General features: G+C 39.6%; 1 protein-coding gene across 1 annotated transcript in view; it reads right to left on the minus strand.

Annotated features, from left to right (window-relative positions):
• Window positions 1-18,558, minus strand: part of LOC149175196 (uncharacterized) — a 101,188-nt gene that overhangs the window by 60,043 nt on the left and 22,587 nt on the right. The window contains exons 2-3 of the mRNA XM_089419541.1: window positions 3,222-3,561; window positions 2,907-3,103 (exon numbers count right to left, since the gene is read on the minus strand). Coding sequence (XP_089275667.1) covers window positions 2,907-3,103; window positions 3,222-3,561 — 537 coding nt within the window. The remainder of the gene's footprint in view (window positions 1-2,906; window positions 3,104-3,221; window positions 3,562-18,558) is intronic.

Consider the following 18,558-nt stretch of genomic DNA (forward strand, 5'->3'; position numbering starts at 1 on the left):
AGGCAAGGGGGACATGAAGCAAGGTAAAAATAATAGTATCTTGTGATTAGAATTGGAATGCAAATGCAATGAATCAATGAAAAGCAACATCCCTAAAATGTTCAATGGTCAATAATATATTTGATAAGGAAAGGAAATGTTTGTATAACAGCAAGATTTGTCAAAATGGAAATTCAAATCGAGTGTACCTAAGTCAATGTGATGGAAGCCTTGAGGCAAGTATACCCCAATCGAAAAGTATGTGGTGCTCAATAACCACTTGTTGAGGAAGGTTTGTGGACATTGGAAACCACTTGATGTAATGTATGTTTGTGGTAAGTTGAAATCACCTAAGGTTTGCATGGTTAAGGGTAATCCAAGAAAATCTAGAGTATGATTATAGGTAAGCCAAAGAAAACCTAAGTTGATCAATGATGATGTAGGGGGGAGTTAAAGGTATAAGTATAAAGATATGTTGTTGAACCATATACACGAAAAGTTTCCTATAAAACTGGAGAATACAATATCTAGTGACCAATGTATTCCAATGGATGGTAACTTTTTTATGTGGACTTCAACAAATACATTATCTATGTTTGTAAATACAAGATGAAAGTTAAAGAAAATGAAAATGAAAGAAAAAGACCAAAGAAGAAGAGTGCAGAAGATTGAAGATGAAGACGGGACTAGTTCAAAGGGCAAATGAAGATATTGAAATCACAAACACTCGTTAAGTAGTATGAAGGAATAACTCCTACTTGTGAATCATAATTAATGTCTAAATTATGTGATGAAAATGTAATGAAGTAGACCTAAAATACAAGTCTTGGCAAGAATGAGAGATTAGGAGAAATGAGTGAGGTTAGGGATGAAGATTGTTGAAGAGATTTATGGAAAGATTCATGGGGATAGTTATGAAAATTGTTTGAACTAAAAAACTAATTTTGACATAAATGTTATGGTTACCTATCTTTTTGTACAATCTAAATGCACACAAGAATGTTTTTATAATATAATTTCCCCTTTGAGGATTTTCTTCTCTAAATTCTTTGTGCCCCTTGCTTCATAACTGGCTATTATAGCCAACAAATATGACGAGGGGAATATCCCAATTGAAATTCCACCTTGCACAAATTCCAAGACATGATATAGAACTTTGCTCAAAAGCAAGTTTGGAAATCATTCATATTGCCACCAAAGCACTATAAGATAAAGATGTGGCCAAATAGAACAAGGAAGCTGTGAGAAGTCAAGTTGCAAAGGGGGGAAGAAGTGAGAGTAGTTCTTCAACATCACCTTCCAAAATGGTCGACCACACATCAACCTCGTATTTCTTTGTTCTTAGAACCGCACCTGGTGCACAACCTTCTATCAGGTTAATGCTTGTAAAAAAGGAGAAGAAGTTGACAGGCCAATGGGTAGGTGTTTTCAACAGAGTGACATTCCTTCCAACATTGCCAAGAACAATCCATTCTACCAACCTATGATTGATGTTGTGATTGACCCAGGGTACAAATCCCCTTCCTATGATGAGTTGAGAGCACCTTAATGACATGGTCTACACCTACTACAATCTTCGATTGTAGGTGAAAGGGTGAGACAACTTCGGAAAACACCTATCATGGATGCCATCTCATTAAGATGGGATTGACACCACTATTGCATGGAGGGTTGAGACCAAGAAGCCTGTCATGGAATCAGTCCTTAACCGGCTAAAGGAGGAAGCACCAGAGTAGGTAGCAAGGGATAGAGAGGTAGAGGAGGAGGAGGAGGTGACATGACGACCTTCATGGACTAAAACAAAGCCAATTGGACTTAGTAGTAGCACGAGCACCAATAGGAAAATTCAGATTCTACCTCCTACTTTTTCTAGAAGACATCAAAGTCCAACGCCAACCAAAGGGCCTTCTTCCTTTGGAGGAAGATGCATTAGCAATTACCTTTGCTCATACAAGGGGTAGAGGAAATCACTAGTTTATGTGTCTATTTCATTGTAGATGACTCATGATGATGAGATACATTTATTATACTTCTTGTCAATATTTTGAGACTGAGTCGAGACTTAGAATTCAAGACATGATTCAGTGTTTATGTGTGATGTAGCACTAGACATCTTATACATCTTATATATTAGTTATATTTTCATATTTATGTGGCAATGCATTTATTCGATGTTGTTGTCTCTTTAGATGTTAAAAGTTCTGGGAAAAAAATGAGTATTTGTGCATTTTTTAATTTTTCTTATGTTTCCTGATTTTACCGATATTTTTGCATCTTTACAATTTTTTGCTTTTTCAGACACTTGCCATTTTTTTTCAAAAAACACAATTCCAGCAACACTGTATTAAATAGTCAACCACAAGAATTCACTCTAAGAACTAATTTGTGATGGAAGTTTTCAGCTCGCTAGCTTGATGTCTAATGAAATGTATGGTAGATTTTAAGCTTCTGTGGCTGTGTTTTGGAAATTTGTTACGTGGCTGTGTGATTAGAAGAAATCCTGACTTTCAACTAAACACTAGAAATGAGCTTGTAATTCAAGATTTCTAGCCAATAGGGCTTAATATTATCCTTGGGTTCAGCCTTGTCAGGATAATCGATGCAAGGGTGGCAGTACATATAAACATCTCTGCATTGGAAATATGGCAAAACTTAAAACGTATAACATCACAACCACTGTAAGATATGCCTACTGTAAATAATAATACCACGCATAAAGACCATTTAAGAAGCCTTATTCTCAAATCTCCCAAGTGCAGAAAATATTTTTTTTATACATGAGAGAGGAAGTGTATTATCCTCACCAATTACAGTAACAGCAAAATGCCAACTGAATTTTATAGGTGATGAGAAATGAATTTAACTGTTAAAGTAAAAGAATGTAATCTATAACTTTAAATTCATGCCATTTACCAACATGTACATACCGTACAAATTGGGCAACACTGCTAGAAAAGAATGTGATTTCCAGCACACGTAAACTTGGAAGATGTTCTGCTGCCTTCACAAGAGCTGATGCAGCAGATTGTACTCTTTCTTGAGACAAATTCTCAAACCGTGACAGGTAAAAACCTTCAACAGAGCCTCCAAGCATCAAAACTTCAAGTAGCGGGCATGTTGTAGCCTATAATTCATTGATTCAACAACTTTTATCATGAATTATCTAATATAATAGTGTATAAATCAAATAGCATTACATAAAACCTTACAAAATGTGAAAAGCTGGAATATAAAGCACTCACCACAGTTTCCAAGTCAAAGGGGCCAATACTTGCACAGTTATTTAATGCAAGAATATGCAGTCCAACACCAGCAGAGATGCTCAGATTTAACTTGTGTGGATGTAGACCTTTGCTGGTTTCTGTATCAGTGCCTTCTATCTCATTTAGGGAGATATCCCTAGGAATATCCAAGCGATCAAGATGGCTAAATAAAATGCATTGTAGACGTGACCCATTAACAGCTGCTGCAGCAAGTAAATTGCCAGCAGCTGTTGGTCCAATTCCAAAGCACCGCTGAAGGCTAACAGTTTGAGGACCTGATCTTACTGATACTGCCAATGTGTCTGCCACAGATGATGTTCTGCAGAATGCATGGTCAAGATCTTTCTTGTCAATTTCGCTAGACAAAAAAATGATCGCATGACACTAAAATCAATTCTGCCAGATTGTCAAAAGTTGAATCAAAGAAGCAACCATAGTTACTTGCAAATTAAATAAAACATTGAAAAAGAAACAAAGCCACACATCAATTATTACAATAACAATGCAATCAAATATTTATGTCAACACATGATGCAAGTTAGGCATTGTGTGATCCAGTGTAAGAGAACCAAGTCGTTTTTTAGATTTATTTTCTTTGGAATCCAAATATCATGCGATTAGAATTTATTTGGAATTTTTGGATTGGGAATTGGTGCCATCGTGCCTAGCAAATATTGCAAATCAACTATGAAACAAAATTTTCTCAGCAGCTCAATAGTAAAGCCAGATTCCAAAAAAGGAAAAGAGGAATCAGGGATTGATTAGGGATGAATAGTGGATGGCAGGGACAAACCAAGAAACGTAGAGAACAAAAATAAATATAAACTTTAACAAAAAAATGCATTACAACATATCTAATACATGCAAAACTGAAAAAAAAAAAAAAAAAATAACAGAACTAATAATGTCCTGCATTGAGACCTTTAGCATTATCAATATACATACATACATGAATACAAACATATATATACATATACATATACATATGTAGACTTATATTTGCAAACATCAAAATTTATATTTCTTGATATACATGAACAATCGATTTACTTATGAAGAATAAAACAGAAATACAACAGTACATATCCAGATCACATTACATTGTATCAACTTATTGTCACTGTTACAATTGGGAAAAGATTTAGAAGGCACTCTCTAAATCTTATGGCCTGGAAGCCATAGGGAACATTTAAGTGACACCAAATGGGGATGGGCATTTCCGAACCATCACCTGCAGGATCCAGGGAGATTTGACTCAGCCCTCTTTATTTAGGGAAAAGGCAGGGCGGAAAAAGGTTTCCACAAATGGGGGTGTGGAGAAGGACATTCGCAACCAGATGTTTTAGACAGAAGGCATTCACACACATAGGCTTCAGACCATGGGCAAGAAGGCATTTATGGCTTTGTGCAAGATCATACTTGATAATATGTTTTGTAAAATCAACCTCACTATGCAAGGACCCATTTGGAAGGATTGGAAGTAGTTCTATGGAAAGGCTTTTATGACTATTGGACTGAAGAATTGTACAATGATATCCCCCTGACCTTCTTTATGATAGATAAGTGAAACAATAATCTAAAGAAAATATGGGCACTTAAAGTTCTTGAATCTGTGAAAATTCCGAATCTAACACATCAGAAACCCCTACTGCAATTGCTGGTTTACAATCTCCTACTTGTTCTTTACATTAACAGGTTATTTAATTGCATGAACATCGAAGTAAACACTATTGCAGCCTTCACAAATATACAGATCATGCACTGAAATAAACACAAGTGACACCATTATTTTTGGACAATTGTCCCCGGAAAAACCGGTGCAGCATATAGAGGGTTTGTATTATTAAGCAGATTTCGTGAATACAACTAGGGTGCCAGAAATGGATCACCCAACAGAGAATATCCTTGGCAGTAGTACCTCTATCCGGAGACAGATATTCTGGCAAATCAACAACTAGATGTTCAAACCCCACAGGTTGTTCCCTATGCTAGACAGCGAAAGTTGCTCCAAGCACTACTCTGAAACTGCATCACTCCTCCAAGAGCTGCGTCAGTCTCTCCCGGCTTAAAATCTGTTGATCTGCTCCCAGTCTGCCCCACAAAATTTCCCCAACGCTACTCTGAGGCCCAGCATCAGCCTCTACGGCTTCTGCATCTCACTGCGTCAGCCCTCTGTGTCTCACTACGTCAGTCCTCTGCGTCCTTTGCGTCAACTTTACAGCCTTTGTGTCAACCCTTCTAGGGCCTGCGCTGTCTCTCCCGGCACTGCACTGCCTTCTACTATGTATTTTTCAGCCTCGAATGAAAATCCCTTGTTGAACTGCCCCTCGCTGCAACTCTGATCACTAACTCGATTTCCTCAGCAAACCTTGCCCCAGAAAATCAAATTCTTTGATCACTTGGTGTATCTCCAACTGACCCTCAAGCCTCCTCTTATACTTTTCATGTTGACGAATCAACAGTCGAGATTAAGTCCCTAATCAACGGCTAAAGATTAGAACTAGTTTGATCCTAGTCACTTAGAACTTTCTCACCCATATTTATTAATACACATTAATATTTTTATTTTCCCAAGTTCAGACTTAGGAACCCATTAAAAATATTAATTATTTTAACAACTCCTCGTCCAAGTGGAATTTCTCCAAACGATTTTTGAGACTTAGAGATCTCATGTGCCTTAGCCTCTCCACCAATTTTCAAGGCTAGAGCACATCCATTGGTACCCAAAATCAACAGAATCCAATGAAGTTTCACACTTGATCCCATCGAGGAACATGCTGAGCCTTTCCTATTGAAGAATATGTGGTAAAATGCGAACACTGAAGAATATTTAGTAAAACTCACATACTAAAGAATATGAGGTCAGATATTTAAGAAGTTTTTCTAGGCATGATCAATCTTTTATAAAGAAAATTATTCAACACAATGTTATATTATAATTCATACAATAAGCACAAGGTTTAATATATAATAGAATAAGAGTGTTGAGACCAAAAGGTCACTCAAGTATTATTGTTAATAGTACAATAATAATAATAATAAGTGTTTAGTGATAATACAAATCTACGTCAATAGTATAGACACTAGATTGACATAGAAGTAAGGAAGGGGCATTATGATAATCCCTAATCAATGGCAACTTCATCTCATGAAACCAATGACTTCCTCCAACTTGATACAAACTGTCAACACTGAACCCAAGAGTAAAAGCATCCTTCAAATTTCTTTTCCAAACATGTACCTTTCCATCGATAAAAGCCACCTTGAATCCTTTATCTTCCATTGCTGAAATGGACATCGGCTTCTTCTTGAAATCAAGTACATATAGTACTTCTTGCAAATGAATAGTGTTACCTTGATTTAATTGAAGGGTAACATTCCCTACTCCCTTCACGGGATAGGTGGCATTGTCTCCAAGGATGATCTCCAAGTTTGTCTCCTTTTCTATCAAATTAAAGAGGGCTTCCTTGTATCCGGTGAAGTGCCTTGAGGCACCACTATCAATCAGCGAATTTCCCAAAGTGTCCAAAGGAGATGCAGTGGAGAGGGCCGATAAAGATAGTACTCTTTTTGCTTATTGTTAACGACATTGGATTCATCATATTGGATTCATCATACCTTGAGTTCCTTGATTTCTTGGAGGGTCAATCATTTCCTTGATGTCCCGCATTCCTTTTTCCTTTGCCATTGGACCTACCATTCCTTTGATCGTTGTTGTTGTTGTTGTTGTTGTTGTTGAAGTTGCCCCTGGAGTTGTTATGATAGTCATCATCTTGAGGTGTATCCCTTTTATTAGGACACTCCCTTGCATAGTGGCCAAACTTATTGCAAACAGAGCACCTACCCTTCCTTCCTCCCTTAGATCCAGGGTTTCAGTGGAAATGACTTTTAGACCCTGCATTATTCCTCCTTTTGGCATGAGCGGAGAATGCAATGGGGTTGAAGGCATTTCTTGCTCCACCATTCTTGTTTCTTCTTGAATGCATCTCAACATCAATTCTTCAAACCCTGGAATTCAATCATTGTTGAGTATAGTGGTTCTAAATACATACAACTCAGGTGGGAGTCCTCCAAGGGAGGTGAGAGTAAGTTCCATGTCAGGAATGACTTCTCCAATCAAGAGTAGATCATTCTTGATCTCAGTAATCCTCAAGAAATAGGATTGAATGTCCTCGCCCTTGCCCTTCTTAATATCCTTCAACTTATTCTTGAGAAAGAGAATTTGATTAGCATTACTAACCTTGAACATGCCGACCAACCTATCGTATATCTCCTTGGAGGTCTTTTCTCCCCCATTGCTAGTAGGTTGATGGGTTGCACGCCCGACACACATGTTATTTTTGTTGGCCTTGTGTGTTAATAACTTTCAATTCAAAGATATAGGCCCCCAAATGCTTGTCTATGGAATCCCTGATAATCTTCTTCGCTTTGACTTCAGCCTTATTGTACTTCGTCTTCACAGCAGCCGGTGAATTTGAAGGAGGCTCAGGGATTTTACCCTGCACATAATCCATCACTTCCTTCTCTTCCAAGGTCAAATCAAGAGACATCTTCCATACATGATAGTTAGATTTATCATGGAGCTTGTCTTCAGCCGAGAAGTAGGATGAGGAACTCATTGAGTCTTTTGTCCTTGTAAAACTGTCTTTGGTGATTGCTCTTTCACTCTTGCTTGGGCTTTGTCTTCACCTCAGCTCTAAGACCATGTTAATTTTAGGCAACAATGGTATGTTCTATGCTTTAGAGCAATTTTACTTTAATTTCTTTATTAACCTAGTATCAATATTCAGATTAGCAATCACATCAACATGATAGCAAAATGCAGATAGTACATAAACATAAATAGTAGAAGAGAAGCCAAGACAAGAGGACACAAGATGTGGCACCAACCAAGGACAAACCCCAATGTGGGGAAACCCTTGATCAAATCTTCCTTTAGTCTTCAATAGTTCAGCAGAGAGAGATAGTACAATTACAAATTCTGAAAATTTATAACAGCAGCAAAAGAGCCCGAAACAGAAAAGCCAACGCTGGTCAAAAGGGCAAATTTGACCCTCAAAGATTCGGTCAACTTCAATCAACTTCGGCCTCCAAACAAAAAGATGAAACAGCCCTCAAAACAATCGAATTATGCCCAGTCAAAGTCTAGTCAAACAATCAACCTGCGATCAGACCTAACCACAATCAAGGTTGGTCAAACAGTACAGATTGCCTCGATTTCTGTGCCCAGAAATGCGGCCTGCCCAAACAATTATTTCCCTCACAAAAACGTAGTCAAACAGGTCAACGTTGATCAAACTCTTCCTGAAATTCAGTCAACGTTGGTCAACGTCAAAACAAAAAATTGTTGTCCTTTCCATCGCACATGGAGAGAGAAGCTGCCCAGAAATCTATACCCAATCAGATGAGGAGAGAGAGATGTGTGAAGATGAGTGATGTCCAAATGAGAATGAGGCATCATGAATTTATAGGCTAACATTGAGGATGAATAGACGTGATTGTTGGGCTTTTGAGCCTACATAAATTCGCTGGCCAACCTTGACAATTTGTCCATAATCAAAATAAATTCATAACTTCATTTATACATGTCAGAATGGGATGATCTTTAGATCAATCCTACACCTCTCGGAGAGAAGAATCCAAGAAAAATATCAGTTGTCATAAATAAGATGACCCATGTGGAGTTTGGCCCTAGTTGCCAATTTTAACAACTAGTTTTGTTTTACCCCGGTCAGGGGGTACCTAACCATATCACTAAAGGTATTTGGCTAGGGGGTCACTGGATCCTTTGCATGATGTTGATGCGAGATGCTTTCCACATGGTTCTAGAATAGAACATGAAGTGGATGGATACATTAACATAGTATGCCCATTCCATGTTTTCTTGGATGAAGAATTTTTTCAACAGAGTGGACATCTGAGGAAGTCAAGGTGAATACCTCCCTAGCTAAGAGGGGGTGTTGATTTTTAGGTCGCTGCAAGAGGTATTCCTTGGCTACACAAGTCGGCTCAAGAAAGAAAAATTTAATTTAATTTTAAATTGGTCACATCGACACAATAAGGAGATGTGCCCCATGGGCACCACAAAAACACTATAAAAGGGAATTCTGCCTACTCACTTGGATACTCACTCATCAATTTAGAGCATATGAGACATGAAATCTTGAGCAGACTGAGACTCAAAAGAGAGGGACGAAGATGATAAGAAGAGCATTGATCAGGGTTGATTTATCTTTGTTTTCGGTTTGTCATTTGTCGCTATTCGCTGGGTAGATTCTAATCTTCTTTGAGGCACAAACTCAGTCTAGTCTAAGGCTTATTCTAGGACAAATTTGAACTTGTGGTAGACCTTCTGAAGCAAACCTTCCTAAGACTTATTTTCTTAGATATATTCGGCCTGCCTGAGGCCTAATTTGGTCTTGCCTTGCGATCAATTCGGCCCTGTTTTAGGGAAATTCTAAAGTTAATTTGACCCTGCTCCTAAGGCTTATTTTAGTGTGAGCAAGAGCTTTTCTAGGCAGTTTGACCAAGTATTCTAGGCATCTTTGACCAAGCTTTTCCTAGGCAATTTAACTAAGTCTTTATGGGCACTTTGACTACATTTGACCGCGAGCTACTTAACTGTAGGTCCGAGCTAGCCTCGAGCCGAATTTCGGCCTCTTTAGCCTGTGTTGACTTCTCTAATTTGACCAAAGTTTGATCGAGCTAATATGTTGCCGTAGAAGGCCGAATTTCAGCGTGTTTGACCAATGCTAATATTTTGGTTTGGGTTGATCAAGTTTGACTTGAAAAATACCATATTATACTTTCATTGAACTAAACAATTTCTCCTAGAAAAGATTGTTGGGTTTTCTCTCGAGTTATGGTTTTCCAGGGCAAAATTTTGGTGTCCACTGTGCATGGCTATTCTACTATGATCTTTATTGTTTCTATTGCATTTACAATTGAATTTTCTGAGTGTAATTGCTAAATGATATTTTGGGATGTGCTAAAGTAATATTATTTATCATTGGAAGTACTTATGTGTTGCAGAAAATTGTGTAAAAATTGTGCTTATCTAATTAGCGCTAGAAAATCAACATCCTAGACTCCATATGCCCTAGATTGAGAAGGTAGTAATCCATCTCTTTCATAGGATTCATTTAAAATGTAAATATCATTTTTCTTTTTATTTCAAGGTAAAGTATGGTTAAATTATAGCAAAATCTTGCATTTTCAGCATTTCATGACTTACTGATATACGCCTTAGAGTTAGACATTACGTAGAAGTGCACTAGTGAAGCAAAATTGAAGTTTCTCATGCATGTTTCAGCCATTTTCTAGGGCTGACATCAAGTTTTTTTTTGTTGTTTTGTCCTTGTTAACTATCAAAAATTGTTGTAACTACACCTACTTTCCTCTCGAATTTAGCCTTCACTTTGCATAGCTTATTCACTATATTACAACTAAATGTGTTGATTTGGGGTAGCATCAGAGGTGTTATAGCCACGAAATTTGATGGAGAGGTTGGGGCACATGAGATCTCCAATACCCAGAAAGCGTTTGGGCAGATTCTAAACAGATCAGGAGATATTAAAATAATTAATATTTTTAATGGAGTCCCTAAGTCTAAAATTAGGGAAAATAAAATATTAATGTGTATTAATATGAATCTGTGTTAGAGTGGTCCAAAAGACATGGATCAAGCCAAATCTAATCTTAGCCATTGATTAGGGACTTAATCTCGACCGTTGACATGTAAACAGGGAAAGTATAAGAGAAGGCTTGAGGGTCACTTGGAGAAGACACCAGAGTGATCAGTGATTCTATTCTCTAGAGCGAGGTTTGCTAAGAGAGATAGAATCAGTGATCGGGGGAGCAGCTAAGGGGCATTGAGTACAGAAAAACAGAGAAGGCAGAGATTGTGCCGAGAGAGCAGCACAGCAGCCAAGGAGAGGGACGCAGAGCCAATAAGGGCTCACACAGGGCCACACAGAGGCAGCCAAGTGCTGCGCAGAGCACCAGAGAGGCCAGCGTGTCTGACGCAGAGACCTAGAAAGCTAACGCAAGGCATCCTGGGGCTAGCGCAGGCCATGAAAGGTTGACACAGGGCCAGGGTGAGACAGAGAGGGGCTGACGGAGTCCAGATTAAGCAGACGTTGGGGTTGAAGAGCAGTTTTGTGCTAAGAAGCTGCCGGAAGGATTTTTCAGAGTTTGAGCCAAGAGATTTCTCTCAAACTGTGAGGCATAGCTGCTAAGGAAATTCTCTATTATGTAGGCCAATTTTAGCACCCAGATTGTACTTTGATATTTCTTAATAAGAAAACCCTCAGATAGTTGCATTGGTTTTCCTGCATTGGGTTTTTCCGGGGACATTGGTCCAAAAATAATGGTGTCATGTGGTGTGTTTGTTCTTGTTTCTTTTAGTTGTTGATCTATAATATGTTGAGCATGCACTGGTTTTTATTTTCAGTATTTACTTTGTAAATAACTTGTTAAAGAAAAATAACAAGTAGGGAGGACTAAATTAGAAAAAGTGCATGAAGGGTTTCTAAACTAAGTAAACTTAGAAACTTCAACAAAATGTTGCTCTCAGAAACTATTGTATTCCTGTGACAAACTAACCCTATTGATAAACTATAGTATTGTACTATTGTGATAAACTAACCCTAGTTTACAATAGCCTTGAGTATTTTCTTGATTTGGTGTGTTCAAAAAACCTATTTGAGACTCTTTAAGCCAGCCATAGCCTATAAATTGACCTATAGCTCCCTTGAACCCAAATCTTAAATTTATTCTTTCATCCACCTCAAGCCCTAATTTGCTATACCTTTACCTAGTGGATTCACAATGTATCATCCTTAGGGGGCACATAACTTAAAATCCTTGGTTTACTTGATCCCTAGGCCCTACCAAGGAAGTCTCCCTTGTGTTGAACTATGTCCTTCAATAAAAAAGGGGAGTTCTTACTAAGGTGATAGTGGCGCGACTCTCGTATGTTGCACATTGTCTAGGTTACCTAGTGAGGCTTTGAACTATGTGTTAGATTTTGTTGTTACAGGGCCAAGGATGACTTGCTTAGCTAATACAGAGCACTTGCAAGTATGGTGTTCTTTCCCAATTTGGATCTTGATTGGACTTGTAGCATGATTATAAAAATCATGAATCAAGCAAAAGATGTAAGTTACAAAGATACCATAGGAACGGATTGATACATTAAAAGATATTAATATAATTCCCCATTTGACAAATGCAATTGATTGCCATCACCCCCGTCCTTTGTACCTGTTACCCACCAAAAGTGGGTACCCATAGGAGAACTTTTCTCCTAATCATCTTCTTCCAATTTTAGCCAATGTGATGTGCCACTTTATCTCAACCACCTGCATCAGCCATGTTTCCTCACCTATTTGTCAAGAGCAAATGATCGAAGGTGGGCAATCCGATCCAAAAAGTATGTTATTCATTGTGTAATCGAGTCCTTACGATTGTTTTTCATTTGGGCATACAACATGGATTATTGGGTGACTTAGAAGTAGGAAGGGTTTTGACTGTGGCTTTGTTCCCTCACCTTAAATGGGGGGTTAATCTTCAATCATAGTCTAGTGGGACCTCCCCTATTGGCCCATGGCTTTAAGAAGGGAAAAATTTGGGAAACCCCGATTTTGTTAGTGTGGTCTCATTTTCTTGTTCCATATTTATCACTTCCCTTTACACATTACGAGCCCTATCCACCATCTCCAATCTTTGGGTCCACATGACAACTAGATCCACCGGGGGCTAGCACACCCCCTCCCCTTGTCCACATATCTAGGTCGGGCCTGGAAACATTGCCCTGAAGGTTGATGCAACTAAAAGAAAGATAAAAACATAACATGGCCACAATCAAGAAACGAAAGAAAAAGAGAATTATAAAATGCAAAGGATGGTCGGGACATTAATATTAGCATGTGGGCAAAATCCAAGTATGAGCTCTACCCCTTATCATTATGGCCATCACCTTGGTTCCTGCGGCCAATGTTGCCCTATTGCATCATTAAAAGGAATGCTTGCACATCTCAACCCCTAGTGAGCGATAAATTGTCCCACCTTTAAGGGGGTAACAACTGTTATACATCATTCACAGCATGCTCTCATTTCCTAGAGCTTCAAGCACTGATACAAAGAAAAATCAAGAAATGGAAAAAGACAATAAAGGGTGGAAAAACAAAGGTCGGGGTAACTCATGCATCCATGATTGCTCGCTCCTCACATCTGTATGCCCAAAATGTGGATTTCCTCATCATTGCTACCCCTGTGACCATGGCATGTGGCTTTAAGACCCCTTTACCCCCATTTTGTTTCGTCATTACTCACATACCACTTATTGATTGAAGGATGTACCAGGCGCTTGTCTTTCCCCTTAGGGGATGGGAACACCTAATAGGGTCATCTATTAGCCACTCTTACATATGGAGGTAACATTATTACGTGATCAAATCCTCAAATTTGGAAGGGAAACCTCGTATGAAGTGTCAATTTGCCCTTGATTAACAAGCTTGGTTCACTTCGATGCACTAATGACTGATTGTATCTAATGGTGAAGATGCAGCACTGGATATTGTGTGTGATTGGCAGGTGGTTTTCATCATGGGTTGAGCAACTTAATTGGGGCCTAAGTCCACTAGAGGAGCATTATGACACCCTACAAGTGAAGTGTTGAGAGCCATGGGACTCCTATCACTTGCAGAGCATCATTCCATTCCATGGGCACCTACAACACCCCAACAATCTACACTTTGCCCCACATTATTCATGAGATGATGCACTTGGACCAACATGCTCCAGCCAGCTTAGCAATGTACACATGGTTTGGCATGGTTTGGCAGCTAATTAGAAGGCCCAAATGAGGATTGTTTCACCCCTTGAGACATGGGAGGGCTAGCACCATCCTCTGAGCCATCAAAGTTGGAGCAGAACCAAGCTATTCTATCACCAGGAGACCCATAAGACTTATTTTGTGCCCCAAACACAAAACTAGGGTCCACAGGATGATTTGCATGGAGATTTAGGGGCCAACCCATAGATAATGATTTATGGAGCCCTCTACACTCGACTTGGTACTAGAGGAGCCCAACGCATGCCCTAAAAGGGCCTACACATATATGACATCAACATTTCAACCTCTTTTGTGGATTAAATTTTATGTTTTGCATTGGCTATGAGGTTGCCTTGTAACCTCACCTAGTATTAGCCCATTATTTTATGACTTGCAGGGCTTTAGCCTAAAATTAGAGATCATTAGACATCTATAAATAAGAAAGAGGTCATTTCACTCTCTTATCATCATCACTTTAAGAATTCATACCTCTTTAGAGAACTCGCACTTGTTTCCTTCTTGGCTATTGAAGTATATTGGATGCATTTTGATATTTGGAAGCTATTTTGGATGGTCTTTGGAGCTATTTCTTTGGTGAATGGATGGATATACTACATGTTATCATATAAGTGTCTATTGTTGATGAATTCTATTTTGAGATTGTCAAATGTATCGAATTGACACCTCTAGATTATGCTTATTTGTGCCCTAATTGTTGAAAATTAATTTTTGAAAGGCTATCTAGTTAAGAATTGCATATGTTACTCATTGTATAACATGTAACGAATATTCCTAGTGGAGGAATTCTTATAACTTTCCATCAAATTTTGTTTTCCTTGGACAAGGGTAAATGCTTGAAGTTGATACCTAGGGGCATCAATATTTAACCTCCTTAAAAATGATTTAGCTTAACTTGAACATCCTTGACTCCATATGCCTAAAGGGCAAGGCACTAGTCCAAGTCGTTGGTGATCATTCTCATTTTTCATCCATAAATTCATTCTTCCAAAATCTGGTCCTTTTAAAACTAGGGCGAAAATCTAGGGCTTCGAGCGAAATTTTACGGAGGCGGCTTGTTGGTGATTTGAGAGCCTACACATCAAGAGATAGGTCTAGGCTACCTAACCTATCAATTTAGTGGGCATCCACTCAAATTTCATCCATAAACTTTCTTGCCCTAGGTGTTGCTCTAAGAGACAAGGGTAAATGCTAGAAATTGATACCTAGGGCATCAATTTTTAACCTCAAAAATTATTTAGCTTATCTTGAACATCCTTGACTCCATATGCGTAAAGGGCAAGGCACTAGTCCAAGTCCTTGGCGATAATTCTCATTTTTCATCCATAAATTTATTCTTCCAAAATTTGGTACTTTTAAAACTAGGGTGAAAATCTAGGGCTTGGAGTGAAATTTTAGGGAGGAGGCTTGTTGGTGATTTGAGAGCCTAAACATCAAGAGATAGGTCTAGGTTATTGTTGACGGTGCTGGACCTGCCAACATGTAAGGGGATCTCCCCGGTAAGAAGTCCCAATTAGACCTCAAACCGTTTGGTGTAGGAGTCTCAGCAGTGGGTCGTACGGTAATGCCTTGATCGCGATTTCGCACAAAGGCAAGTAAGATATCTCTGTTGGTAGCAAGGGTGTGACAGCTACAACAAGCCAACGAAGGTGCATGAGAGGTTTTAACCTACAGGGTTGAGATGAGTGCGCCCCTTGGAAACCTGTAATAGCACAGAGTTAAGAAGGGAACACACGAGCAAAGATGCATCACAACATGGAAGGCAAGTTAGCTAGCAATCCAAAGTGATGGTTAAACCAATAGCACGTTTCAAAAAGTTTCATGCATACATACACAGAAATAGCTATACATGCATGCGTAAGCAAACAGATACATATATCATTTAGAGTAAACAGATAGCTGAAATACAATACAACATATGCATGAAACGTGTTGGCTCTTGTTATATTAAGAAGTGTAAGTTCTAGTGATACAATACATCCATGTCCAACCACTAGTTCCGATAGTGGAACGTTACAGCCACAACCGCCTGCTCCTCCAAAGAGATATACTAGCTTTGCGCAGTGGAGAAGCCAAGGCTCATTACAATACTGTCCAAGCTCTCTCTAAGATAGTCCTATCGGAAGCTTGGCTGAACAAAAGCCTTTACAATGAGTTATGAGGTTCTATTTATAGCAAAGGGTGGGGTGACCCTTGACATTCCCCTTTGTGATAGTTCATCTGCTCTCATGACTCTTCATCTACTCTATGATTATTACATCCAACTATCGACACTTAAACTTCCACTTGACAAGACGTTACATTACAATGCACATGTGCCCATGTGAGACAAAATGGCTTGGGCAAGCCATGCAAGACATCAATGACACTCGGTCTGTTGTCATGAGACCAACTCTTTGACATGCTTGTGATGGTGAAGGTGGTGAGCTGATGCCAAGCTTGGTCGTCTGTGATGGTGTGCATGCGCTCCATGGTGACATCTTGCTGAAGAGAACTCTTGCCTCCATTGCATCCTAGTGCATTGGTGTGGCTCCTCCATCCAACTCGTCTGTTAACATGCGGATGGTCTTCTTGGGTGCGACCGAACCAACAACACACTGATGCATAGTCTCTGTGCTAATCTTCCAGTGTGTTGGTGGTCATCCGCATCAACTGTCAACTGAATGTTTAGCTCCTGTCGGACTTGCTTCTTGTCTTTGCCTTGTTGAGTGTGTTGAATGGGTGGGATCGCATGAGTGCACACAATGACATGCATGCTACTAAATTCCCTTGCATGCGATCAACAACAATGCTCACCATGTCTGCTCTGTGCCAGCTGCTAGGATGGATCTATAACTTGTACGGACGCAGTTTCATCCATGAGTGCATGTTGCGCCCCTTGCTGTACCTGTTCACACCTCCATCCAACTCGTCTGTTAACATGCGGATGGTTTTCTTGGGTGCGACCAAACCAACAACACACTGATGCATAGTCTCTGTGCTAATCTTCCAGTGTGTTGGTGGTCATGCGCATCAACTGTCAACTGCATGTTTAGCTCCTCTCGGACTTGCTTCTTGTCTTTGCCTTGGTGAGTGTGTTGAATGGATGGGATCGCATGAGTGCACACAATGACATGCATGCTACTAAATTCCCTTGCATGCGATCAACAACAATGCTCACCATGTCTACTCCGTGCCAGCTGCTAGGATGGATCTATAACTTGTACCGACGCAGTTTCATCCATGAGTGCATGTTGCGCCCCTTGTTGTACCTGTTCTTGCTGTTGATTTGGGGTAGCATCGGATGTGCTCTAGCTACAAAAATTGGTGGAGAGGCTAAGGCACATGAGATCTCCAATACCCAGAAAGGGTTTGCCAGATTCTAAACAGTTTGGGAGATATTAAAATAATTAATATTTTTATTGGAGTCCCTAAGTCTAAACTTTGGGAAAATAAAATATTAATGTGAATTAATATAAAATTGTGTTAGAATGGTCCAAAAGTCCTGGATCAAGCCAGATCTAATCTTAGTCATTGATTAGGGACTTAATCTCGGCCGTTGATTTGTCAACGAGAAAAGTATAAGAGGAGGCTTGAGGGTCACTTAGAGAACACACCAAGAGATCAAGATTTCGACTTTCCACAGAAGCAACGAAGGGTTCACGCAAAGCCAGTAAGGGCTCATGCAGAGGCAACCAGGAGCTACGCAGTGCCTCAGAGGGCCACCGTGGGTGACGCAAAGGGCCAGAGAGCTGACGCAGTGCCTCTAGAGGCTAGCATAGGCCAAGTCGGAGTGACGCAAGGCTAATGTTGGGCCAGAGAGAGGCTGACACAGTACCTAGAGGCTGACGCTAGGGTTTCGTGAGGCAGATTGGAGTTGTGGAGCAGTCAGAGTGTTTATTCGGGGTTTCAGTCGGAATATCTGCTTCCGAGTAAAGAGGTACTACTACCGAGATTTTTCTCTGTTGGGTGAGTCGAATTTGGCACCCAGATTGTATTTTGAAACTGCTTAATAAATCAAACCCTCAGATAGTTGCACCGATTTTCTCGCATTGGGTTTTTTCGGGGACATTACTCCAAAAACAACGGTGTCACTTGTGTGCTTCTTTCTATTTCCTTCAGTTGATGATCTGTAATGTGTTGAGCATGCATTTGTATTTATTTCCAATATTTACATGGTAAATAACTTGTTAATTAACAAAACAAGTAGGTAGGAATAAAGCAGTAAAGTGCATATAGGGTTTCTAACGTGTCAGACTTAGAAATTCCAACATGGTATTAGAGTGTGGTTGCAGATCACAGGAGAACTGAGGATATCAGCGAAACAGAGCAGCAGCAGCGAAAAACAATTGTCCCAAGTGACAGAAGTTGTTCCTAGCAGAGTAGCAGCAAGGAAGGGGTGACACAGTGCCTACATCATCAAGATTGAGCCAGGAAGAGGCAGCGCAAAGGCTGAGGGAAGCAAAGGTAGGCTCATGCAAA

Source organism: Pinus tabuliformis, chromosome 4_1 (assembly GCF_031772625.1).
Source record: "Pinus tabuliformis cultivar Carrire ecotype Pingquan chromosome 4_1, CPIR1, whole genome shotgun sequence".
NCBI classification, from domain to species: Eukaryota; Viridiplantae; Streptophyta; class Pinopsida; order Pinales; family Pinaceae; genus Pinus; species Pinus tabuliformis.